The 24565-nt window shown below is 44.6% G+C and overlaps 1 protein-coding gene and 4 non-coding genes across 6 annotated transcripts in view; 4 read left to right on the top strand and 1 right to left on the bottom strand.

Annotated features, from left to right (window-relative positions):
• The first annotated feature begins 920 nt into the window (after nucleotides 1-920).
• On the top strand, nucleotides 921-994 carry trnan-guu (transfer RNA asparagine (anticodon GUU)). Its single transcript has one exon. It is a non-coding gene; the product is annotated as a tRNA-Asn (tRNA).
• Nucleotides 995-2106: 1112 nt separating this feature from the next.
• On the top strand, nucleotides 2107-2180 carry trnan-guu (transfer RNA asparagine (anticodon GUU)). Its single transcript has one exon. It is a non-coding gene; the product is annotated as a tRNA-Asn (tRNA).
• A 1106-nt stretch (nucleotides 2181-3286) lies between these two features.
• trnan-guu (transfer RNA asparagine (anticodon GUU)) lies at nucleotides 3287-3360 on the top strand. The gene has a single exon. It is a non-coding gene; the product is annotated as a tRNA-Asn (tRNA).
• Nucleotides 3361-4464: 1104 nt separating this feature from the next.
• On the top strand, nucleotides 4465-4538 carry trnan-guu (transfer RNA asparagine (anticodon GUU)). Its single transcript has one exon. It is a non-coding gene; the product is annotated as a tRNA-Asn (tRNA).
• A 1012-nt stretch (nucleotides 4539-5550) lies between these two features.
• LOC106608893 (alpha-actinin-3) overlaps nucleotides 5551-24565 on the bottom strand; it is a 37635-nt gene continuing 18620 nt past the window's right edge. Inside the window, exons 2-22 of one of the 2 annotated variants that reach the window (XM_014207088.2) lie at nucleotides 19321-19435; nucleotides 18921-19040; nucleotides 18342-18428; nucleotides 17595-17682; nucleotides 17014-17092; nucleotides 16596-16677; nucleotides 16369-16454; nucleotides 16049-16141; nucleotides 15522-15752; nucleotides 15121-15268; nucleotides 14689-14839; nucleotides 14403-14511; nucleotides 13971-14111; nucleotides 13535-13717; nucleotides 12412-12546; nucleotides 10734-10913; nucleotides 9646-9792; nucleotides 9247-9312; nucleotides 8531-8689; nucleotides 8326-8402; nucleotides 5551-7667 (exon numbers count right to left, since the gene is read on the bottom strand). In XM_014207088.2, coding sequence (XP_014062563.1) covers nucleotides 7586-7667; nucleotides 8326-8402; nucleotides 8531-8689; nucleotides 9247-9312; nucleotides 9646-9792; nucleotides 10734-10913; nucleotides 12412-12546; nucleotides 13535-13717; nucleotides 13971-14111; nucleotides 14403-14511; nucleotides 14689-14839; nucleotides 15121-15268; nucleotides 15522-15752; nucleotides 16049-16141; nucleotides 16369-16454; nucleotides 16596-16677; nucleotides 17014-17092; nucleotides 17595-17682; nucleotides 18342-18428; nucleotides 18921-19040; nucleotides 19321-19435 — 2559 coding nt within the window. In that variant the 3' untranslated portion in view covers nucleotides 5551-7585. Of the gene's footprint in view, nucleotides 7668-8325; nucleotides 8403-8530; nucleotides 8970-9246; nucleotides 9313-9645; nucleotides 9793-10733; nucleotides 10914-12411; nucleotides 12547-13534; nucleotides 13718-13970; nucleotides 14112-14402; nucleotides 14512-14688; nucleotides 14840-15120; nucleotides 15269-15521; nucleotides 15753-16048; nucleotides 16142-16368; nucleotides 16455-16595; nucleotides 16678-17013; nucleotides 17093-17594; nucleotides 17683-18341; nucleotides 18429-18920; nucleotides 19041-19320; nucleotides 19436-24565 lie in introns of those variants that run through there. The other variant, XM_045721775.1, reaches the window with a different exon arrangement.

The following is a 24565-nucleotide window of genomic DNA, read 5'->3' as shown; positions in this document are numbered from 1 at the left end:
GCGATGTGAAACTTCCTGACTTGTAGTGAGCTTCCATGAGACTTTGGCCCGCTGAGGGTCAATATAATCACAAGTCTCTGTGGCGCAATTGGTTAGCGCCTTAGGCCGTTAGTTTAAAGGTTAGTTATTTGAGCCCACCCAGAGATGCTATATTTCCATTTATAGTGATGTGGAAAGACCTTCCTGGATTTACAGTAAGCTCGCTTTTGACCTGCTTTTTTTCCTATTGTCACATGTGATTGGTGTGTTGTTGAACATGAAAGATGACAAGTTCCTATACCTGCTGCTATACTATACCTAAATGGCTGTCAATGGTCTCTGATCTTTTGTTACTCAATAGCTTGATCATTCTGTGGTCTCCATGGAACATATCATTTATTCATATTAATCCGGCAAGTATGACAATGTAAATGATGTCAATCTGGCATGAAAACCCTTAGCATTTAAATGTATTTCGCTTGAAGTACAATGTTGGTCCAGTATGTGTGTATTTGTGTGAATATGTGTGCCTATAGGACATGAAAGTGACTCGCCATTACATCATTCTTCCAGGGTCAGTCCCCTAATTATTTTGAATGGGCTTGGCGATCATATATTACATTCGTGAAAACGCAGTTGTTTAAGATATATATTTATCAAATTATATTTGTGATTGTGGCTGAATTTACTCCTGCCAGATGCCTTTTTATATAATGTTGTGCTGACGAACATTGTGCTACATTTTTGCCCTTTTAAGGCCATTCAAAAAGCTAACAAACGTTAGAAAACTACAGGGATACTTCCTTGAAAATGTTGCGGCACTTTCGATGCACGTTGACACAACCATTGGAACAAAGTGTTGTTGTTTCGTAAACTCCAAGTACAGTTGGATGAGATCACGGATGGCCAGCGATCAAGTGTCAGGGTCAGACGCACAACAAGTCTCTGTGGTGCAATTGGTTAGCGCGTTAGACTGTTATTCTAAAGGTTGGTGGTTCGAGCCCACCCAGGGACGAGAGTTTTCAGTTTGTTGTGCTCCATGATGCGGATGTGACATCCTGGACCTGTAATGAGATTCCCTGTTACTTTGTCCTGCTGAGGGTCAATGCCAACAGAAGCCTCTCTAGTGCAATCAGTTAGTGTGTTTGACAATCTATCTAAAGATTGGTGCTTCGACACCACCCATGGATGACATTTTTCAGATTGTAGCGATGTGAAACTTCCTGACTTGTAGTGAGCTTCCATGAGACTTTGGCCCGCTGAGGGTCAATATAATCACAAGTCTCCGTGGCGCAATTGTATAGCGTCTTAGGCCGTTAGTTTAAAGGTTGGTGATTTAGCCCACCCAGAGATGCTATTTTTTCATTTATAGTGATGTGGAAAGACCTTCCTGGATTTACCGTAAGCTCGCTTTTGACCTGATTTGTTTGCTATTGTCACATGTGATTGGTGTGTTGTTGAACATGAAAGATGACAAGTTCCTATACCTGCCGCTATACTATACCTAAATGGCTGTCAATGGTCTCTGATCTTCTGTTACTCAATAGCTTGATCATTCTGTCGTCTCCATAGAACATATCATTTATTCATATTAATCCGGCAAGTATGACAATGTAAATTATGTCAATCTGGCATGAAAACCCTTAGCATTTAAATGTATCTCGCTTGAAGGACAATGTTGGTCCAGTATGTGTGTGTTTGTGTGACTGTGTGTGCCTATACGCCATGAAAGTGACTCGCCATTACATCATTCTTCCGGGGTCAGTCCCCTAATTATTTTGAATGGGCTTGGTGATCATATATTACATTCGTGAAAACGCAGTTGTTTAAGATATATATTTATCAAATTATATTTGTGATTGTGGCTGAATTTACTCCTGCCAGATGCCTTTTTATATAATGTTGCGCTGACGAACATTGTGCTACATTTTTGCCCTTTTAAGGCCATTCAAAAAGCTAACAAACGTTAGAAAACTACAGGGCTACTTCCTCGAAAATGTTGCGGCACTTTCGATGCACGTTGACACAACCATTGGAACAAAGTGTTGTTGTTTCGTAAACTCCATGTACAGTTGGATGAGATCACGGATGGCCAGCGATCAAGTGTCAGGGTCAGACACACAACAAGTCTCTCTGGCGCAATTGGTTAGCGCGTTAGACTGTTAATCTAAAGGTTGGTGGTTCGAGCCCACCAAGGGACGAGAGTTTTCAGTTTGTTGTGCTCCATGATGCGGATGTGACATCCTGGACCTGTAATGAGATTCCCTGTTACTTTGTCCTGCTGAGGGTCAATGCCAACACAAGCCTCTCTAGTGCAATCAGTTAGTGTGTTTGACAAAAGATTGGTGCTTCGACACCACCCATGGATGACATTTTTCAGATTGTAGCGATGTGAAACTTCCTGACTTGTAGTGAGCTTCCATGAGACTTTGTCCTGCTGAGGGTCAATATAATCACAAGTCTCTGTGGCACAATTGTATAGCGCCTTAGGCCGTTAGTTTAAAGGTTGGTGATTTCAGCCCACCCAGAGATGCTATCTTTCCATTTGTAGTGATGTGGAAAGACCTTCCTGGATTTACAGTAAGCTCGCTTTTGACCTGCTTTGTTTCCTATTGTCACATGTGATTGGTGTGTTGTTGAACATGAAAGATGACAAGTTCCTATACCTGCTACTATACTATACCTAAATGGCTTTCAATGGTCTCTGATATTATGTTACTCAATAGCTTGATCATTCTGTCGTCTCCATAGAACATATCATTTATTCATATTAATCCGGCGAAGTATGACAATGTAAATTATGTCAATCTGGCATGAAAACCCTTAGCATTTAAATGTATCTCGCTTGAAGGACAATGTTGGTCCAGTATGTGTGTGTTTGTGTGACTGTGTGTGCCTATACGCCATGAAAGTGACTCGCCATTACATCATTCTTCCGGGGTCAGTCCCCTAATTATTTTGAATGGGCTTGGTGATCATATATTACATTCGTGAAAACGCAGTTGTTTAAGATATATATTTATCAAATTATATTTGTGATTGTGGCTGAATTTACTCCTGCCAGATGCCTTTTTATATAATGTTGTGCTGACGAACATTGTTCTACATTTTTGCCCTTTTAAGGCCATTCAAAAAGCTAACAAACGTTAGAAAACTACAGTGCTACTTCCTCGAAAATGTTGCGGCACTTTCGATGCACGTTGACACAAACATTGGAACAAAGTGTTGTTGTTTCGTAAACTCCATGTACAGTTGGATGAGATCACGGATGGCCAGCGATCAAGTGTCAGGATCAGACACACAACAAGTCTCTGTGGCGCAATTGGTTAGCGCGTTAGACTGTTAATCTAAAGGTTGGTGGTTCGAGCCCACCCAGGGACGAGAGTTTTCAGTTTGTAGTGCTCCATGATGCGGATGTGACATCCTGGACCTGTAATGAGATTCCCTGTTACTTTGTCCTGCTGAGGGTCAATGCCAACACAAGCCTCTCTAGTGCAATCAGTTAGTGTGTTTGACAAAAGATTGGTGCTTCGACACCACCCATGGATGACATTTTTCAGATTGTAGCGATGTGAAACTTCCTGACTTGTAGTGAGCTTCCATGAGACTTTGGCCCGCTGAGGGTCAATATAATCACAAGTCTCTGTGGCGCAATTGTATAGCGCCTTAGGCCGTTAGTTTAAAGGTTGGTGATTTAGCCCACCCAGAGATGCTATTTTTTCATTTATAGTGATGTGGGAAGACCTTCCTGGATTTACAGTAAGCTCGCTTTTGACCTGATTTGTTTCCTATTGTCACATGTGATTGGTGTGTTGTTGAACATGAAAGATGACAATTTCCTATACCTGCTGCTATACTATACCTAAATGGCTGTCAATGGTCTCTGATCTTCTGTTACTCAATAGCTTGATCATTCTGTGGTCTCCATGGAACATATCATTTATTCATATTAATCCGGCAAGTATGACAATGTAAATTATGTCAATCTGGCATGAAAACCCTTAGCATTTAAATGTATCTCGCTTGAAGGACAATGTTGGTCCAGTATGTGTGTGTTTGTGTGAATATGTGTGCCTATACGCCATGAAAGTGACTCGCCATTACATCATTCTTCCGGGGTCAGTCCCCTAATTATTTTGAATGGGCTTGGCGATCATATATTACATTTGTGAAAACGCAGTTGTTTAAGATATATGTTTTTTAAATTATGTTTGTGATTGTGGCTGAATTTACTCCTGCCAGATGCCTTTTTATATAATGTTGTGCTGACGAACATTGTGCTACATTTTTGCCCTTTTAAGGCCATTCAAAAAGCTAACAAACGTTAGAAAACTACAGGGCTACTTCCTTGAAAATGTTGCGGCACTTTCGATGCACGTTGACACAACCATTGGAACAAAGTGTTGTTGTTTCGTAAACTCCATGTACAGTTGGATGAGATCACGGATGGCCAGCGATCAAGTGTCAGGGTTAGACACACAAAAAGTCTCTGTGGCGCAATTGGTTAGCGCGTTAGACTGTTAATCTAAAGGTTGGTGGTTCGAGCCCACCCAGGGACGAGAGTTTTCAGTTTGTTGTGCTCCATGATGCGGATGTGACATCCTGGACCTGTAATGAGATTGCCTGTTACTTTGTCCTGCTGAGGGTCAATGCCAACACAAGCCTCTCTAGTGCAATCAGTTAGTGTGTTTGACAATCTATCTAAAGATTGGTGCTTCGACACCACCCATGGATGACATTTTTCAGATTGTAGCGATGTGAAACTTCCTGACTTGTAGTGGGCTTCCATGAGACTTTGTCCTGCTGAGGGTCAATATAATCACAAGTCTCTGTGGCACAATTGTATAGCGCCTTAGGCCGTTAGTTTAAAGGTTGGTGATTTGAGCCCACCCAGAGATGCTATTTTTTCATTTATAGTGATGTGGAAAGACCTTCCTGGATTTACAGTAAGCTCGCTTTTGACCTGCTTTGTTTCCTATTGTCACATGTGATTGGTGTGTTGTTGAACATGAAAGATGACAAGTTCCTATACCTGCTGCTATACTATACCTAAATGGCTGTCAATGGTCTCTGATCTTCTGCGCCACAGAGACTTGTGATTATATTGACCCTCAGCAGGCCAAAGTCTCATGGAAGCTCACTACAAGTCAGGAAGTTTCACATTGCTACAATCTGAAAAATGTCATCCATGGGTGGTGTCGAAGCACCAATCTTTAGATAGATTGTCAAACACGCTAACTGACTGCTCTAGAGAGGCTTGTGTTGGCATTGACCCTCTGCTAATATGCACTGTGAATGTATTTTGTTAATATATCCAATTAACTCAGTTTCATATTATGTTTTCATTCTTGAATGTTTATGCTATATAAAGTCTGTAAGTCTTAGTGACATTACGGTGTTTACATTTAAATAAGTCTTACAGTTCTTTCTTGTATTTATGTAATATTTAATGAACTAGGAACTGCCTTGGACATTTTGCTTTACTTCTGAACAGTTGCAACTGATGTTACTTCAACAGTATCGCCACTCCCTTTATGGTGATCGATGGGAAATAAAAACACAACACAAAACTTCATATAGTAATATAGTTTTCCTTTTTGATTTATTCCAAGGTGTGACTTTAACTTTGAAGGACTGTGTGGAAGCAAGCTCTTGTAGCGGGTGATAGAATAGAGGGAAAACAGGAGGAAGGGATAATAGAGAAGACAGAAGAGAAAGAATCCACGCAAAAGGGAGTTACTGGCTCTGGCTTTGTCCTAAATGACACCCTATTCCCTCCGTAGTGCACTTGGCTACTTCGGATCAGGTCAAAACTAGTGCACGACATAGGGAATTGGGTGTAGATTTGAGAATTGCACACTGTCATTAGAATACCCTTGCTCACTTCACGGCTGACATTCTCAGGTTCTGTTTTAAACACGTCATGTTCCAGGCCAATTACATTGCAAATGGTTGAGTGCCACCTCATCAACTGTGCAGTCAGGCATCAGATTGCTATATCGTATGATGTGGTTAACTGCTTTGTTTAACACGTATCCGGGCGTTGGTGAGATCTGGCAGCCGTCTGCGGTGTAGTCAGCCTGGAACGCAGCCATCCTCTTATTGAACTGGACCACAACCTAAAAGCTTCCTTGCATAGATAGTTAGGCTACACTGGGTCTGAGTCCAAAATGACACCCTATAACCTATGTAGTGCACTACTTTTGACTAGAGCCTATGGGGAATAGGGTGCCATTTTGGATGAAGCCTGGGCCTAACTTTGTTTCACCATACCTGGACTCAGGGTTCCTGAGTCCATATTCCTTTATCTCCAGAACTTTACCTGATTTCCTCTCTCTCGCTCTCTCTCTCGCTCTTTTTCACTACTCAACACCTCTACCTGTCTCTCGCTCCTCTCAAAATGCACAGCAAGCAGACAACCTCAATATGGTTTCATAGGATATGAAATAGTATATGTAAAATATTACATATTATATCATTCTATTGGTGTAGTCATATCCCTGGTACAGATGATGGAGTGATGATAGAGGGATGAGACAGAGGAGAGAGGTGACCGACACGCTTCTTTCTGGCAATAACAGTTATTATACTCCTTTATCTTTGTATCCTCCAATCAAAATGAGCCTTCCTGTCAGCATCCTCACCCTATCCTCCAATCAAAATAATTATTCCTGTCAGTGTCTTCACCCCTCTAAACAAGTTGATCAGAGATCAGTTGTTAACTACCTTTTACCCACAATTCACTGCTCTCTTCTGATGGCACCCTATACTCTCTGAAATACCAAATTACAACATTATGAAAGCATTGGGACAACATTACACGTTTCTGTGGAAAGAGAGGGGTGTTTGTATGGGGATGGGGAGCTGCTATAAAGGATTTGTGTGTTGGGGGGAGATTCAACCATTCAACATGGACAGCATTTCTACTATAAACAGAGCATGCATCTGCATCAATACACAACCAACCAAACAATATTTCATTGTTTTCTTTTAAACCCTTCCAAATAATAGGAACTGTAATATTATTTGAGGAGGTGAGGTATAGGGCTGGGGGCTCTGCTCAGAAACTCTGCTAGTGTGAAACTATTTTTATTTTGTCCCTCCTTTGTTTTTTCCCCCATGACTCCACTCTGTCTGGTCGATCGTACTGAAAGGCAGTTAATGTGAAACGGATCATCGTGTGACACCAGGTATTCTGGCTCATCAGGCACTTGGTGCAGTACAGATGACAGTATGGACGAGAGAGGGATGAGAGTTAAACATTAGAAATCCAGCCAGACCTTAACAGGACATGGGTCTCGGAGATTTGATCTGAGCAAAGCCTCCCGCTCTCTTTTCCTCTCTGGGCAGTGTGGACAGCACGGGGGTGGATGGAGGGAGGAGTGGGGAAGGGGAAAAGAGGAGAGGAGAAGGGGTATCTAAACCTCTCTCTGTACAGGAGGGAGAGGATGGTGGGAAGAAAGAACAGGAGGAGGAGGAGGAGGAATAGGAGGAGAGGAGTTTTACAAGTCGCTCTCTCCATAGAGGAGAGGGGGAAGATGAAGGGAAGACAAGAGGAGGGGGAAAGGGGGTTTACAAGTCGCTCTCTCCATACAGGAGAGGGGGTTTACAAGTCGCTCTCTCCATAGAGTGCGCTGGAGAAAGAGATGTAGTCGAGGGCTCCGGCTGGGCCGTCGGCTCCAATGTACCTGGTCACAGAGATACATTATATTACCAGAGAGGTCTAATGGGCCTGGTAATAGAGATACATTATATTACTAGAGAGGTCTAATGTACCTGGTCACAGAGATACATTATATTACCAGAGAGGTCTAATGTACCTGGTCATAGAGATACATTATATTACCAGAGAGGTCTAATGTACCTGGTTATAGAGATTCATTATATTACTAGAGAGGTCTAATGTACCTGGTCATAGAGATACATTATATTACTAGAGAGGTCTAATGTACCTGGTCATAGAGATACATTATATTACTAGAGAGCTCTAATGTACCTGGTCATCGAGATACATTATATTACTAGAGAGATCTAATGTACCTGGTCATAGAGATACATTATATTACTAGAGAGGTCTAATGTACCTGGTAATAGATATACATTATATTACTAGAGTGGCCTGTGTCCCTGGTCATAGAGTTACATTATATTACTAGAGTGGCCTGTGTCCCTGGTCATAGAGTTACATTATATTACTAGTGGCCGGTGTCCCTGGTCATAGAGATACATTATATTACTAAAGTGGCCTGTGTCATAGCCACACACTTGTATAGGTTACACAGTTGTACACGTGTGAAACCGGACAAATATAAGCACCCCCTATTTGACCTTTGTAATTCTGTGTACCTGGTCATGCGGCTGATGCAGTACTCAGCCTGCTCTGCGGGCAGCTCTCTGCGCAGCTCGTCAACCGTGATGTAGGCCTGGGAGAGAGGAGGTATATATTTATTTCATTTCTATGTATTTATTTAATTGTATTTACCAGGTTGTCCCACAGATGTGAAAATATTTTTCAAGGGAGATCTGGCCATATTAAAATGTTCTAGCTCACCTTGTCGGAGGCCAGGATCTTAAAGGAAGCCATGACCTGGTCAGCGGTGTCTGTCTCGGCCGTCTCACGGGTCATGAAGTCGATGAAGGCCTGGAAGGTGACCACGCCTGTGTTGTTTGAATCCACCAAGGTCATGATGCGGGCAAACTCCACCTCACCCTATTGGACAACAAGTTACAGTAGATTAGAACACCTCACCCTATTGGACAACATGTTACAGTAGATTAGAACACCTCACCCTATTGGACAACATGTTACAGTAGATTAGAACACCTCACCCTATTGGACAACATGTTACAGTAGATTAGAACATCTCACCCTATTGGACAACATGTTACAGTAGATTAGAACATCTCACCCTATTGGACAACATGTTACAGTAGATTAAAACACCTCACCCTATTGGACAACATGTTACAGTAGATTAGAACACCTCACCCTATTGGACAACATGTTACAGTAGATTAGAACATCTCACCCTATTGGACAACATGTTACAGTAGATTAGAACATCTCACCCTATTGGACAACACATTAGAGTAGATTATTAGCATATCATTGTTGAGGAGAACATGTTTTTGAAACCTTTAGTATAAAAACGGATGCCATTTATACTATAACTGTATACAACCAGATAGAGCGCCGTCATTTTGTATAAAGGGGACTGAGAAGAAATGAAGGTGAGGTCACTTCCTGTTGGTAGCTAGGCTACTCACCAGATCGTAACCCATGGAGATGAGACAGGCACGGAAGTCGTCGGGGTCCATCATGCCGTTTCTCTTCTGCAAAAGAGAGAGGGAGAACACAAGCATCAGTTTTTATGATTGGACATATGATCAATGAACGATGGAATGATCAACGATTATGTGAACGTAACACGCTGGAGACACTATCCCTCAGTGTGGAGGAACAACTACGGTGGCAAGAAATCACTGACTATTCAAAATTCACACTTACAGTCAGTGTATTCAACTATGGTAGGTAAAAATAATCACATATCACTGTCATTGCAAGTAAAACCTTCTTCAAAATAGCCGCTATCTGTAAAATCTGAGCCAGGAAGTGAAAAGACAAGTACAATAATATAGTGACATATAGTGATATATTTTTTTTACCCTGTCGAAGTGATTGAAGGAGGCTCTGAATTCGTTGAGCTGCTCCTGGCTGATACCCTTGGCGTCGCGGGTCAGAATCTGGTTCTCCACCTCGTTGATGGTGCGGGCGATGGTGGTCAGCAGCTGCTCCCAGCCCACACGGATATGCTGCAGAGGGAGAGAGGGAACGACAGAGCGGAGAGAGACAGAGAGACAGATAGAGAGAGCAAGAGAAACAGAGGAGTCACTTTTAGAGTAATTAAGAACGGAATATGTTTCTGAACACTTCTATATTAATGTGGATGCTACCAGGATTACGGATAATCATGAATGAATTGTGAATAATGAGGAGTGAGAAAGTTACAGACGCATAAATATTTTTTTTTAAATGTTAACCTTCCCTGTTATTGGTCTATGGTGAGAGGTTAGCATGTTATTACCATTCATTTCTATTGAGCACAACATAATCAGAAACACAACCTAAACAAACGGACGTAATAATTGCGTGCTCGGAATTTGGGACCAAATACTAAACTTTTGACTACTTTAATACACTATAAGTGACACCTTATGACACCTTCAAATGGGGAACTAGATACATAAAGTGCACTAACTTCTAAACGGTAAAACTGATATGTATGAAAATCCCCCAAACTAAAAGGCGACCTTCTGCACTGGCGCCTCATATGAAACATTTTATCTCAAATCCAATATGCTGGAGTATAGAGCAAAATTAAACGTTTTAGCTTCACTGTCCAAATAGGGGAGTATATGATACTTAACCTAGGTCTAGGATATAAGATACTTTACTTCCATGGTGTAGATGTGTGTTTGTTGTGTAGTTAGTGTTTGTTGTGTAGTTGTGTGTTGTGTAGTTAGTGTTTGTTGTGTAGTTATGTGTTGTGCAGTTGTGTTTTTTGTAGTTGTGTGTTGTCCAGTTGTGAGTTGTATTACCTCCATGGTGTAGTTGGTGTGTTTGTTGTGTAGTTGTGTGTTGTGTAGTTAGTGTTTGTTGTGTAGTTGTGTGTTGTCCAGTTGTGAGTTGTATTTCCCCCAATGGTGTAGTTGGTGTGTTTGTTGTGTAGTTATGTGTTGTCCAGTTGTATTACCTCCATGGTGTAGTTGGTGTGTTTGTTGTCAAAGATGAGGGACTCCTGGCTGAGCTGGTGGTCTCCCTCCAGTTTGTCGATGTTACACTTGTAGTTGATAATGTTTTGTTCATACTGCTTGAGATTGTTCATCTGTTCCTCTAGAGAACCGGCGATGTCCACAGACACATGACCAATCTCCTGTAGAGGGAGAGGGGGAGAGAGAGGGGGAGAAAAAGGAGGTAGTAAGAACTGAGAAGTGTGAATGGATGACAGTTCATGCTTCCGTATTCATAAAGCGTCAAAGAGTGCCGATCTAGGATCAGGTATAGAATCTAGGATTAGGTCCATTAATTATAATCTAAAAGGCAAAAGTGATCCTAGATCAGCTCGCCTACTCTGACCCATAAGTGTAGGCACAGTAGATGTTGCGAACCTCCTCGTGTTTGGGGTTCGGAGACCCTGTTAGCAGCTTAGCCTGGGTACCAGTCTGTTTGTGCTAGCATTTCACTTCTTGCCATACCAAACATGGCATAATGACATAGGAGTACAATGAGCGGAATGAGGAGTTCACAAAAGAGGATTTCAAACTCGTAGGACCGTGTAGCTCTAGCTCAGTGGTCACCAACCAGTCGAACACAACGATAAAGCCTTGCATTCCTATTATTTGTATTTGTTTTGTGCTGTTGTCGGTAGGTGCACTTCATTCAGCAGCCCTTGCACCGGGAAGACAAAGTGTTCCCATTTTATGTATCTGAAGGTAGAACCCGGCAGGCCCAAAGATCAAATCAAGTGCACCTACAGGCCTACATCTGGCCAATCAGATAGCTCAGATCACCCGTGTCTGCACAGTTTCCTCGAGCCATAGACTGTAAAAAGAAGCCTCGAATGCACAATCAAGTTGACACAGTGAGATTTAAAAACGTTTAAAACCATGACTAGAGCGACTCAACGAATACAGCAAAGAGATACTGCTTTTATGAATAACTTCATGTCTAAGTTGTTATTCGGCACTGTCGACAGTTTTGTTCAACACTTCCATAAGCCATAAAAAGCACATTCTCCCTACTTCCACTCATGCTACAACCAGCACTGCAGCTGCAACGAATGAGTACAGCAAAGTGTTCAGCTAAGCTTGCGTTGTTATCATTAGCGGCTTTTGTCTTTTCTAATATCGAGGAATATTTCACTTTCTCTGGTCATAGGAGTAGCAACATGAATTGGCGCACGAGGCAGAAATAATGCAGTGCGACTTGAGTTTCGCCATCAGCTGGAAGACTGTGTCCCCTCTTCTCAGCGGAGGGAGAGCTGAGGGACGGATGAGTCCAGTAAAAAAAATATATATATTATTACTATCCTCAATTAGTTGTGCCTCACCAGTAATACAACAAATTATATATGACGAGTGTGATCATATACCTACATTTTACATTTCAAAATGGTCTGAGAAAAACAACATTGGCAGGGTAATTCTGGCATAGCCAATCTGCAGTGATAATGTATTGGGCCCGTAGCCTACTGCACAAACCTCATTGCTACAGAACTGTTTTTAATTGGTTAATGTTGCATAGGCTTACGTTTTTTAATTCATGTTTTTTTTTTTAATCTGAGCGGTAGATCTCCGCTTGAATTTTGACTCAGAAAGTGATCTTGACTCAGAAAAGGTTGGTGACCACTGCTCTAGCTGAAGTAACTGTACCTCCATCTTGGTCTGGATCCAGGGTCCGATGATGTTGGCCTGGGCAGCGAACTGGCGCCTCAGCCTCTCGTTAGCCTGCTGCCTGGCCACCTCCTCCTGCAGCATCTGGTCCCTGAGAGGAACAAGGTGCTTCACCTATGGAGGGAGACGGGGACATTGGTCGTCAACACACTGGTAGAGATGACGTTGCGTTACTCTGTTACTCGAGAGCAGAGCCCTATACTACGTACCGGATTTGAGGAGTTTGTGAGGTAACTTTGGTCAACCTTGAGTTCAAACTCAGATAACCGGTACCACGAAAGTGGCTCACCTTTTTTTGCCAGGTACATTTCTATGGCGACGAATCCTTCAGAACTAATCTGCTCCGGGGCAGACTAACTCAGAGCTAACCGTGTCTGAGCCGTGAGATGAGGACCAATTAAACCAAATTCCCTCCCTCTCGCAAAGATTGTGTCATCATCCCCTTCATTTGAGGAAGACGACTGATTAAATATTTGATTAATGAAATGTTTTTTTGTGTGTTCAAAAATTGTAATGTCAAAATACCGATCACGTTACACATTTCGTAATGGTAGAATGCATTTGAAACTTCACGCAGCGTAAAACTTTTGTATGACTTATTTTATCAATTGGAGAGGGATAAAAGGTGCTTGTTCATTAATAAACACACCAAAGACGACCAAAGTTGTCAAATAAAAACGGCACTTCTAAAAGCCTATTTCACACCATAACCTGCTGAATTTGCAAGATAACTTTTCTTTCAATTAGATTTCGGCCCAAATGAAAATGTGTCACCGACTCGCCCATGGATTGATGTTTCAGCATTGTCTCAATGAAGTCAGTTACAACTTGGGTTGGAGCGAAATACCTACATGGGGGTACAAGGAGCTCTCCAGGAACAGGGTCGGAAAGCCCTGCTCTAGGGTGTAACCCTTTGACATTAAGCAACTTACAACTAGAGCGTGTAAGAAGAAATACAAACTACAGAAAAAAATGATTGTCACGGGAAATGTGTCTCTTGACTACAATTTAGAGTGTAGAAACCTAGCCAGGGAAGGGAATACAATTAAATAGGAAACCATTTCAGCTTCTCTGTTGGCTTCCCAGAGTGTGTTGTACTCACCGCCTCCCATTTGTTAGTGATATCCTGGGGGGAGAGGTTGGTGTAGGGGTTGACTCCTGACAGCTTGATGCCATAAGTCTGAGCGATCTTCACAATCTCGCTCTGGATGCCCATGGTGGCCATGCGTTCCTTATCAGCCTCTGGTAGGGTGGCCTTGAACTGGTCATGGGCTGTAATCAGAGACTGGAGAGGAGAGGAGGAGGAGTGAGAATGGAGGGATACAGTGGGAAGGAGCGATTGAGAGAGAGAGAGAGAGAGAGAGGATCAAAGGGTGTGGTGTGTGTCACATAACGAGGAGGGGGGAAATAAGGAGTGAGAATGGAGTGATATGGGAAATAACGAGAGAGAGAGCGAGGGAATGCAGAGAGAAACGAGAGTCCATCAGACCGTTAATGTTACGTATTGTACACACACGCTCACACACATTCACACGTACATGGATCTCCTCGGTGCTGTGGACAATGAACATGTCCTGCAGATCCTCCATGGCTCCGTCCATCCAGTTGTTGAAGGGCGCCGCCCTCTTGGCGAACTCCAGGTACAGCTGGTCAATGGTCTCCCACAGTTTCTCCACGCGCTAGGAAAGACCAGGACAAGATGTAACATCCATATACTGTATGAAGCCATCCCTGCTAAGTAGTCACAGTAACACATGTAATGGCTTGATATGACCACCACTAGTTGTTATTGGAAGGGACAGGAGTTTTTCCAGAGACAGGTGACCTGGTCAGGAACATCTCCTGGCTCGTGGTGGATCAGTTGGTAAGAGGTTGTGTGCTCAGTTCCTGCAGGGATCACATTCTCCAACCAAAAGCGTCTGCTTAAGTGGCGTATACAATATGATTATATTAGGTGCGTAGTTCAGTACCTCCAGGGAGTCCCTCCTCTTCTGCGTCAGCGTACCCAGGTTGTCCCACTGGTCACAGATGCCCTGGCAGCGGGCGTTCACAGAGGACGCGTCATGGTAGTCCAGCTCACTGAGAGAGAGAAACAGGCAAACACACTGATCGGTATCACGTGTTCTATTACACACTGTACGTCAATCCCTTTTTTTTCGTAGAACTTTACTACGTTTATCCTTTCTACCGCCACTCCCTCCTTCCACCGGTCCTCCACACCTCCCTCTCATCATCCCTCCCTCCACCCCTCCTTACTTGAGCTCCTGTGCGATGGCAGCGATCTGCTCCACTCTGTCCTGGTGGGCGGCCAGGTCAGACTCAAAGGCCTCGTGTTTCCTCATCAGAGCCCTGATCTCCATCAGAGAGGCCGACTCGTAGTCCTTCATGGACAGCAGCTCTTCTTTACCTGGGGGAGAGACACAGTTAATACTCAGTCGTTATCGCTCTCTCTCTCCCTCCCCCCTTCTATCCCTCTATCCCCTTTACCTCTCCTCTCCGTTATATCTCTCTAACCCCATCCACCCATGAGCGCTGTGGCGCATGACGTCTGAGGGTTGAAAGTTGATGTACTGTAGGGGCTTCACTCAATAAAGTGGATTTTACAATTCAAAATTGATATCCCCTTTACCGCGCCTCTCGCCCCTCTCTCTCTACCCCCCTCCCCTCTCTCACCCGCTCTGTTATTACCTGAGGTCCAGGACTGGTGCAGGGAGCACTTCTGCTTGAACTTCTCAGCCAGGTGGTCCAGTCTCTCCAGACGTCTGATCTCAGTAAGAAGCCACTCCTCATATCCCTTCTCCACCTGCTCCAGACCCTTCCATGCATTGGCTATGTCCTGGGTGAGGAGAGAGATGGAGATGCGATATAACATGGGTAGTATTATAGATGGAAGCCAGTTAGTTGGTTGACTATACTGGGTATTGTAATGTTGGTGGAACAGTCAGGTATCCAGGAGGTTATTCTCAAAACTCTTTCGAACCACCACAGTAAATTAGCTGTGGTTTTAATGAAGAACCCGGGGTATGAAGTCGAGAGGGCTGCCAGGACAGTGTCACTCCCTGAGACGTGGTGCGTGTGACGTCACCTACCGAGACCATCTTTCCCTCGGAGGGCATGAAGGCGGGCCGGTTGCTCAGCCTCAGCTTGGTCTGCAGGGTGTTGAAGTTGATCTCCAGCTGACACTTCTCCTGGACGCGGGGCGGCTTGTGGATGCGGCGGTAGTCCCTGAAGTCCTCCAGCTTCTGCTGCATGGCCCTCATCTGCTGCTCCGCCATGCGGTTCTCCAGCCACGGGATGGTCTTGCGGATCCACTCTAGCAACTAGGGAGAGGTAAGAGGTCAGGGGTTAGAGGTCAGGGGGAGAAGAGTTGGTTGGGTGGTTACTTCAATTAAAAAAACACACAGGTCCCGTTCAGGGCCAGTTTCCCAAACACAAAAAGCATGCTCAATGGAGAATCTCCAATGAAATTACTTTTTAGTCCAAGACTAGGTTTAATCTGTGTCCAGGAAACTGCCCCATACAGTATATAACCTCTCATACATCATTGCATTAGCGCAATGGCTAGAAGTCTACAGGAACAGTTAGCAGGCTAGTATGATATCCCTTTAACACTCACCTCACTGGCCAGCTTCTCATACTCCTCCATGAGTTTCTCATTCTCCTGGTTCACAGCCAGCACTTTACAGATCCTGTTAGCTGCTGTCTCAGCCTGGGTGAGTAAGAGAGAGAGGGGGGAGAGAGAGAGAAAGAGAGAGAAAGAGAGAGGGGAGGACAAAACAAAAGTGAGTGAGAGAAAGAGAGAGAGATATTAACAACAAACGTTAAGACAGAGACAGTGGACCTTAGAAAGATGGCCGACTTGTATTGTTTTCCATTGCATTGTATTCAATGTTTTTGCGGCAGTGTGGAGCAGAGACAGTGGAGGGAGTGAGTTACCTGCTCAGCCCCAGCGAAGGCGTGGTAGAAGCAGGACACGTAGGTCATGATGGCCTTCTCATCAGGCTTGGGGGTGTTCACAATGTCTGACGGAGAGACCAGGGAGGTGAGCTCAGGGACAATACAACCCCAGTGAAATCACTGGAGAGAGTCGTCAGAGACGAACGGTAGGGTTGTAAAATTGCCTGGTTTTACGTAAATCCTGATTGAAAAAAATGTGGACTCACCTTCAGCGTCGAGCATCTTGGGGATGTCCAGGTACTTCTCAGCCACCTCGAAGGCAGTGTTGAGGTTACCGATGGGGTCATCCTGTTAGGGACACACAGACAGAGAAAGAGATTTACATGAACACATAGAGAGAAGACACAGGCCAAGGGTTGTGGGTTCAATTCCCACCAATACAAAACATGTATGCACGCATGACTGTAAGTCGCTTTGGATAAAAACGTCCGCTAAGTGGCACATATTATTATTTTTTAAATATATATATATAATTTATACAACAGAGTTCTAGAGAGAAAAAATAGGAAATAGAGGTATAGAGAAATGAAAGAAAATAGTAAGGGGCTACGACAGGTGTTGACCCTTGTGGACTCTAAGAGGGGATGGGGGATGAGAGGAGAGTGAAGGGAGGAGGGGGGGCACCTTTCTCAGTTTGGAGTAGTCAATGAGGTCAGGTCTGTGTCTGTGGATGAGGGCACACAGTGCCAGGCCATCCTTCCAACTGAATCGGTCACCCACAGGAGAGGAGAGGAGAGGAGAGGAGAGGAGAGGAGAGGAGAGGAGAGGAGAGGAGAGGAGAGGAGAGGAGAGGAGAGGAGAGGATAGGAGAGGATAGGAGAGGATGATACAAAGATAAGATAGGAGGAAAAACAGGATTATGAAGAGAAAGTAAAAGAGAAAGAAAGTAAAGAGAAAGTCAAATAATAAAGTAAATAATACCCCAAACAATCTCAAAAGAAAGAGAGATGTAGCCTGGTCGCCAGTCTGTTTCTGGTCTCTTGCCAACTCCTTATGGAATTGTCATGCCAAATGTGACAGTGAGTGACAAGGAGTTGGCATGATAGCACAAACAGACAGGCACTCAGGCTAAGAGAGGTGCGAGCAACAGCCATAACTATGAATTAGAGTTCCCAATTAATCTCTTCTCAACATGACTCTGTGAATCCGCATGCAGAATGGATGTAGTTTCCCATCCTGGCCACAGGGTGGCGCGCTGTGCACACCTGATGTGGAAGTTCTGCACGTTAACGTTCCTGTAGGGGGCAGTCTTCCTCTGGCACCACAGAAGAAGACCCTCCTTAGCAGAGGTCTCTACACAGGGAGGAGGCGGGGGGAGAGGGGGAGACAGAGGGGAGGCAGAGAGGAGGCAGGGGGAGAGGGGGAGACAGAGGGGAGGCAGAGAGGAGGCAGGGGAACGGCAGTGTTATCCTAAAGGACTAGGCTAAATATGCTCCAATAACCCTGCGGTGTTAAGGTGCCGAGCTTAGTGTGTGTGTGTGGGTGTGTGTGTGTGTGTGTGTGTGTTGAACTGACTGCATACAGTAGCCTACTGTGTCAAATGTATCATGATTGTTTTGAGTGTGGCAGATGCAGAGCGTGTCTAAACAGTGATCCTACGACGCGTTTGCGACTATGGCCGTTAATTCTATTCGTGTGTTAACGCTTTAATGGCAGGCGTATGTATAGTGTTGTATAGTGACTGATAATGTATAGACAGTGTTGCTGGGAGTCCGATAGCCGGGTAAGTAGGTCGAATTTGTTCTCATGTGACTTAATGCATGTACAGTTCGAATGTGTTTATGGCGGGTGAAACCCGAGGGGAAATGCAGAAGAACAACGTTGTAAACGGGGAAACATAAGATGAACTCTTCGCTCGTGTCATATCCAAGAGCGAAGAGGGAACTTCTTCCAATTCCACCCCTGCGCACACACACACACACACACACACACACACACACACACACACTGACCCTCCACGGAGATGTCCTGAATGGCGAAACGCAGGATGATGGTCCAGATCATTCCCAGGGTCATCTTCGTATTACCGTCGACGATCTCTGCAAGCCAATCACAGAGTTCGGTCAGAAACCATGGCAACATGGAGCACATGCCAAAACTCAGTCTATGCTGGCTTGCTGAGAGTTGTCTCAGATATAATACCGCACTCTATCTTTCAACAAGTATCTAAAGTAACAGTATTTCACTTGAGTACCTCCATTAATTTATTTGTACCTTTATTTAACTAGGCAAGTCAGTTAAGAACAAATTCTTACTTTCAATGACGGCCTAGGAAGAGTGGGTTATCTGCCTTGTTCAGGGGCAGAACGACAGATTTTTACCTTGTCAGCTCGGGGATCCAATCTTGCAACCTTTCGGTTACTAGTCCAACGCTCTAACCAATAGGCTACCTGCCGCCCCTCTAAGTCAGAACTGTTTTGTAAAATGGGACTCTAGAACTACAAATAAAGGATAATCACAATGTTACTGTTTTTTGAACCTGTATAACAACATATTAGCAAACAACAAGGACAACAGAACCAAAGTCTCACCCTCAGCGCCGATGGACACCAGCTTGACTCCCTTGCTGCAGATGAAATCCAGGGCCTTGTTCACGTTTGCAATCTTGTGGAAACGCATCTTGCCTTTGTCGGGTTTGGGCAGTCTCTCACCTGTATACAATAAAAACATTCCATTTAGTCTCCTCTCCGCAACACAAAATGATTGGTGAAATTTTACTCAATCAAGAAAGTTCTGTGCCATTCTCCATTCATTTCAGCTCAGATGCTGCTGTATTGACCGCATACCATCGAATTTGAGTGTCCTTTTCCACTAACGTATGCTGTAGATGGAGAGGTAAACCTTTCTGATGTAACAGTATGTAAGAGTGACTTAGCAGTGACTTAACACCGACTTAGCGGTGACTTAAAGCGACTTAAGAGTCGGACCCACCTGAGATGACCTCCAGCAGCAGCATGAGTTTGAGGCCATTCCTGAAGTCGTCCTCGATGTTCTCGATCTGTGTCCCTGCCTTCCTCAAGTGGGAGTTACACCAGGCTGTGAAAGTCTGGGAGAGAATCGGGTTGAGATAGGGGGAGAAATAGATAAAAAGAGAGAGTGAGAGAAGGGGAGACAAAGGGAAAAGGGAGGAGGGAAAAAAATGGGATTAGAGTTGGCAATAAATAAGTGAATCTTCTCCCTCAAACATACAGAAAGAGACTGAGCCTCACTGACAATGACCGGACGAGACCAACAGACCCCAAATGGAACCCTGGGCCCACACCGATAAACAACCCCTTAGTAAACGGAAATAAACAAACATAAACAGACAAACGCTCTAATCTAAAGTGAAGCCTGAAGCAGTTTGCTTTCTCCTGGCCGCTCTGACAGGCCCAGAGTGCTTGGCAATGCCCCATTACATCTTTAACCTTGTTAGAGCATCACGACGCTGCTCTGTGTGTCTGTCGGCTAGCACATCCATCCTGACCTCAGATAGTCATTATTCTGCCTTGACAGCTTTGAATGATTGATTGATTGTTTGATTGATTGATTGATTGATCGATCGATTGATCTGATTCAAGGACAAGGGAGGTGTTGTGTCATTTCAATACGAGGTTGAGGTGTGTGTGTGTGTGTGTGTGTGTGTGTGTGTGTGTGTGTGTGTGTGTGTGTGTGTGTGTGTGTGTGTGTGTGTGTGTGTGTGTGTGTGTAGGTGGGGCGTAGAAGGTCACAGCAAACATAGGCGTCTGTCCGCGGTGAGGGGTTGGAGAAAACAAATACCTGCAGAAGCGGAACAACTGACTACAGAGGAGTGTAGAGAGAGAGGGAGAGAGACAGAGAACGATTACATTAATCAGTAATGAAGAGAGAAGACAAAGTCACAGGTCAGAGTTCTCCATTAATGCAGTCGCTCTGTGTGTGGATGTGTGTGTGATTGCGATTCTGTGTGGGTGGGCACTAGGCAGAGTTGTGAGCCATTTCGCTATGACAGAGAGGGAGAGAGAGCTAGAGGAAGAAAGACACCGAGAAAAAAAAGAGAAAGTGTGTGAGAGAAAGAACTCTTGAGAGAGCGATAAAGAGTGCTTAAGAGAGGGTGGTGAGAGAAATAGAGAGAAAGAGAGAGGGCGAGAGAAAGAAAGAAAGAGAACGAGAGAAAACGAGCTAGGGCGCGAGACGGTGGGGGCAAGAGAGAGACAGTGCTTGCCAGGGAGCGAAGGAAGGGAGGAAGGCAGAACAGACAGACAGCCAGAGGGAGGGAGGCAGGAAGGCCCTGACCTGTGTCCAAAATTACCTCCTACTCCCTGCATAGTGCACAACTGTTGACCAGATGGGTCCTGGTAAAAAGTAGTGCACTATATAGGGAACAGGGTGACATTTGGGATGCATCCCTGGAAGGGAAGGAGAGCCACAATCCCATCCCAGCAGGTGTCCCCCAGTCCCTACAGACCCAAACCCACACAAACCCCCACCCTACAGCTACGCATGACCCAATTTAGACAGGCCCCCTATACAGACCACACAGACCGCTAGGTTAACTAGACCACCAAACCAAACTTCTGGAGAACAGGGGAGGAGAAGAAGGAGAAGGAGAGGAGGAAAAGGGGAGGGAGGGATGAAGAGAGAAAATAAGGGGTGAAGGAGGGGGAAAGTAGAGAAGAAGGGAGGGGAAGAAAGGAGGAGGGGGAAGGAAGGAAGGAGTGGAGGTGAGGGGGGTGAAGGAGGCTAAATCGGGTAGCTATGAGACACCATTAGGGACAGCTGAGAAGGCAGGATTCCTAAGGCTAACTGTCAGAGTCAAAGAGGGATAGAAGGAAGGAAGGAAGGAAGGAAGGAAGGAAGGAAGGAAGGAAGGAAGGAAGGAAGGAAGGAAGGAAGGAAGGAAGGAAGGAAGGAAGGAAGGAAGGAAGGAAGGAAGGAAGGAAGGAAGGAAGGAAGGAAGGAAGGAAGGAAGGAAGGAAGGAAGGAAGGAAGGACAAATTGTAAGAGAGAGGATAAAAGAAAGTGGAAACAAGTGCAGTTTGAAACAGAAACAGGTTTTTGTTGACGTCAGTTGAACTTTCAGATGCATGTTCTGTGGGGCTTCACCTAAAATGGTGTGAGGTGACAAAATATGAGACATTGGGATATCCTGTCTTTCAAGTACTACATATGAGGAGGAAAATATCCAACCCAAAACACAAATAAGCCCTATTTGTATCATCAAGTACAACACCCTATTCATTGGACTCAAAAGGCCATTGGCCTCAAGAGCCCATAGTCACACCATTATCCATAATAACCCATTATCTCATAGGTTACATGTCTTTGCAGGGGATGCCTATGGTCAACTATAGAGCGCTAGTATGACTATGAAGTCACTGCTCTTCTCCTCTATCTCCCCCCTTCTCCCCCTTCTCCCCTTGTGCGACTGCCCCTCCTTCTTCCCCTTCTCTTCTTCTGTGTCCCCCCTTCTCCCTGTGTCCTCCCCTTCTCTTCTGCCTCTCTCGTCTCCAACTGTTGAGCTGCCCCTCTGTGCCTGTGTTGGTCTGGTCTGGACACAAACACACACAGACACAGACACACAGTCATTCTGCTGGATGCCTGTCATAACTCAGGGAGAGGGGACAGTGGGAGGGCCTGATGACCCTCAGCACAGCTGGGTGGACACACACACACACACACACACACACACACACACACACACACACACACACACACACCCTCCTCCCATCCCAGACACCACCTGTCCATCAAGAATGTGATGCAACCACTGTTACCATTGTTACCATCCCTGCAGCTACCACTAACATCCTGCAGCTACCACTAACATCCTGCAGGTACCACTAACATCCTCAGATTGGCAGCAATGAGTGCTGAAGCTAAGTCATGTGACAAGAATATACTACTGTGGACAATGAGTTCAATTCAAACAACACCAGCATGACAGGGTTCACTTTGTTGACACAAGGCGAAAGTACATACAGCCTGTGAGGTGTGTTGTGTTCATCCATGATGTCGCTGATGTGTAGAAAATGGCTGCTAAGGCTGCGTTGTACTCGTGGATCTCTGTGTAACAGAAACGTGTTTTCATGTCTGAAATGGAATTACTTTTAAATGATTTGTTTGGAATTAATTTCAGAAGGCTTTTCAGGTTCACAAAAAATCCATACTCAATCCAACTATGAGTCTTCAGTGAATTTCATTTGACGTGACTCTGCATGCGTCCAAAATGGCACCCTACTCCCTATGACGCGCACTACTTTGGACCAGGCCCATAGAAGTGGGAACCTCGTACCGAATCAAACTGCCAGGAGTGTTAGGGGTTTCCTTGTATTAGCATGACTCTGTGGGACTCTACACAGAGAACTAATTCATCACAGCCTACATGCTGCCACGTCAACGTCTGACCTGACAATTAGCTTAGCATGAGTGTTACTTCAGCACAGTCACCATGGCGATGCCCTCTGCAGTGTGTGTGTGTGTGTGTGTGTGTGTCTAAGATCGAAGGGGTTAGAAGTCAGAAGGAACTTTCACAAGAGAAAGAATAGAAAGGGAAGGAATTTGTTTTTCTCCTCCAACACTGTGGAAATCTCTCTACACACAGACAACGCTACTATCTAGACATGTCTACAAGGTACCATTATAGTCAGTCCAAGGTACACACAGACTGACAGACTGACTATTTTCTACCTCTAAGAAAGGATAGCCTACATTTTCAGTCTTTATTTTCAGTTGTTTATTTCAGAAACAATTGTGACCTGTGAGACTAAAGAAAGGAGGGGGATTCAGGACTTTAAAGGCCCAATGCAGTCAAAAATGTGAATTTCCTGTGTTGAATATATATTTCCACACTGTGAGGTTGGAATAATACTCTGAAATTGTGAAAATTGTGATAATGCCCTTTTAGTGTAAGAGCTGTTAGAATTTTTTTTTTGCCTGTTTTGGTGGGATGGGGTTTTGGCCTGCTTGGTGACATCACTGAAAATACGCCCCCTCTGGCTTGTGCGGTGGAGGAGATCTTCGTGGGCTATACTCAGCCTTGTCTCAGGGTAGTAAGTTGGTGGTCGGTTGATATCCCTCTAGTGGTGTGGGGGCTGTGCTTTGGCAAAGTGGGTGGGGTTATATCCTGCCTGGTTGGCCCTGTCCGGGGGTATCGTCGGACGGGGCCACAGTGTCCCGACACACCCCTGTCTCAGTCTCCAGTATCTATGCTGCAATAGTCTATGTGCCGGGGGGCTAGTAATTATCTTGTCTTATCTGGTGTCCTGTGTGAATTTAAGTATGCTCCCTCTAATTCTCTCCCTCTCCCCTCCCTCAGGACTACCTGGCCTGATGACTCCTGGCTGTCCCCAGTCCACCTGGTCATGCTGCCGCTCCAGTTTCAACTGTTCTGCCTCTGGCTATGGAACCCTGACCTGTTCACCGGACGTGCTACCTTGTACCGGACCTGCTGTTTTCGACTCTCTCTACCACACCTGCTGTCTCGACCTCTGAATGCTCGGCTATGAAAAGCCAACTGACATTTACTCCTGAGGTACTGACCTGTTGCACCCTCTGTGACCACTGTGATTATTATTTAACCCTGCTGGTCATCTATGAACGTTTGAACATCTTGAAGAACAATCTGGCCTTAATGGCCATGTACTCTTATTATCTCCCCCGGCACAGCCAGAAGAGGACTGGCCACCCCTCAGAGCCTGGTTCCTCTCTAGGTTTCTTCCTAGGTTCCTGCCTTTCTAGGGAGTTTTTCCTAGCCACCGTGCTTCTATTATTTATTTATTTTATTTTATTGAACCCTTATTTAACGAGGCAAGTCAGTTAAGAAAAATGACGGCCTACCCCGGCCAAACCCTGACGACATTTGGCCAATTGTGTCCAACCCTATGGGACTCCCAAACACGGCCAGTTGTGATACAGCCTTCTACACCTGTATTGCTTGCTGTTTGGGGTTTTAGGCTGGGTTTCTGTATAGCACTTTGTGACATCTGCTGATATAAAAAGGGCTTTATAAATACATTTCATTGATCACCATGCAGTAAATTAGTTAATAGACCAATAAGAAAGAGAGTTCCAAACCTCTCTGACAATAACAGCTGGTTTTACCTTTCCCACTCAGACCACTCCCAGACAGTCCTGGCAAAATTCTTGCTTAGAAATTTCTATTAGCTAAAAAGCAATTTTTTTAATTTTTTACCATTTAAATTGAAAACAATCACAG

This window comes from Salmo salar, chromosome ssa07 (assembly GCF_905237065.1).
Source record: "Salmo salar chromosome ssa07, Ssal_v3.1, whole genome shotgun sequence".
Taxonomy (NCBI): domain Eukaryota; kingdom Metazoa; phylum Chordata; class Actinopteri; order Salmoniformes; family Salmonidae; genus Salmo; species Salmo salar.
This window is presented reverse-complemented; position numbering and strand designations above follow the sequence as displayed.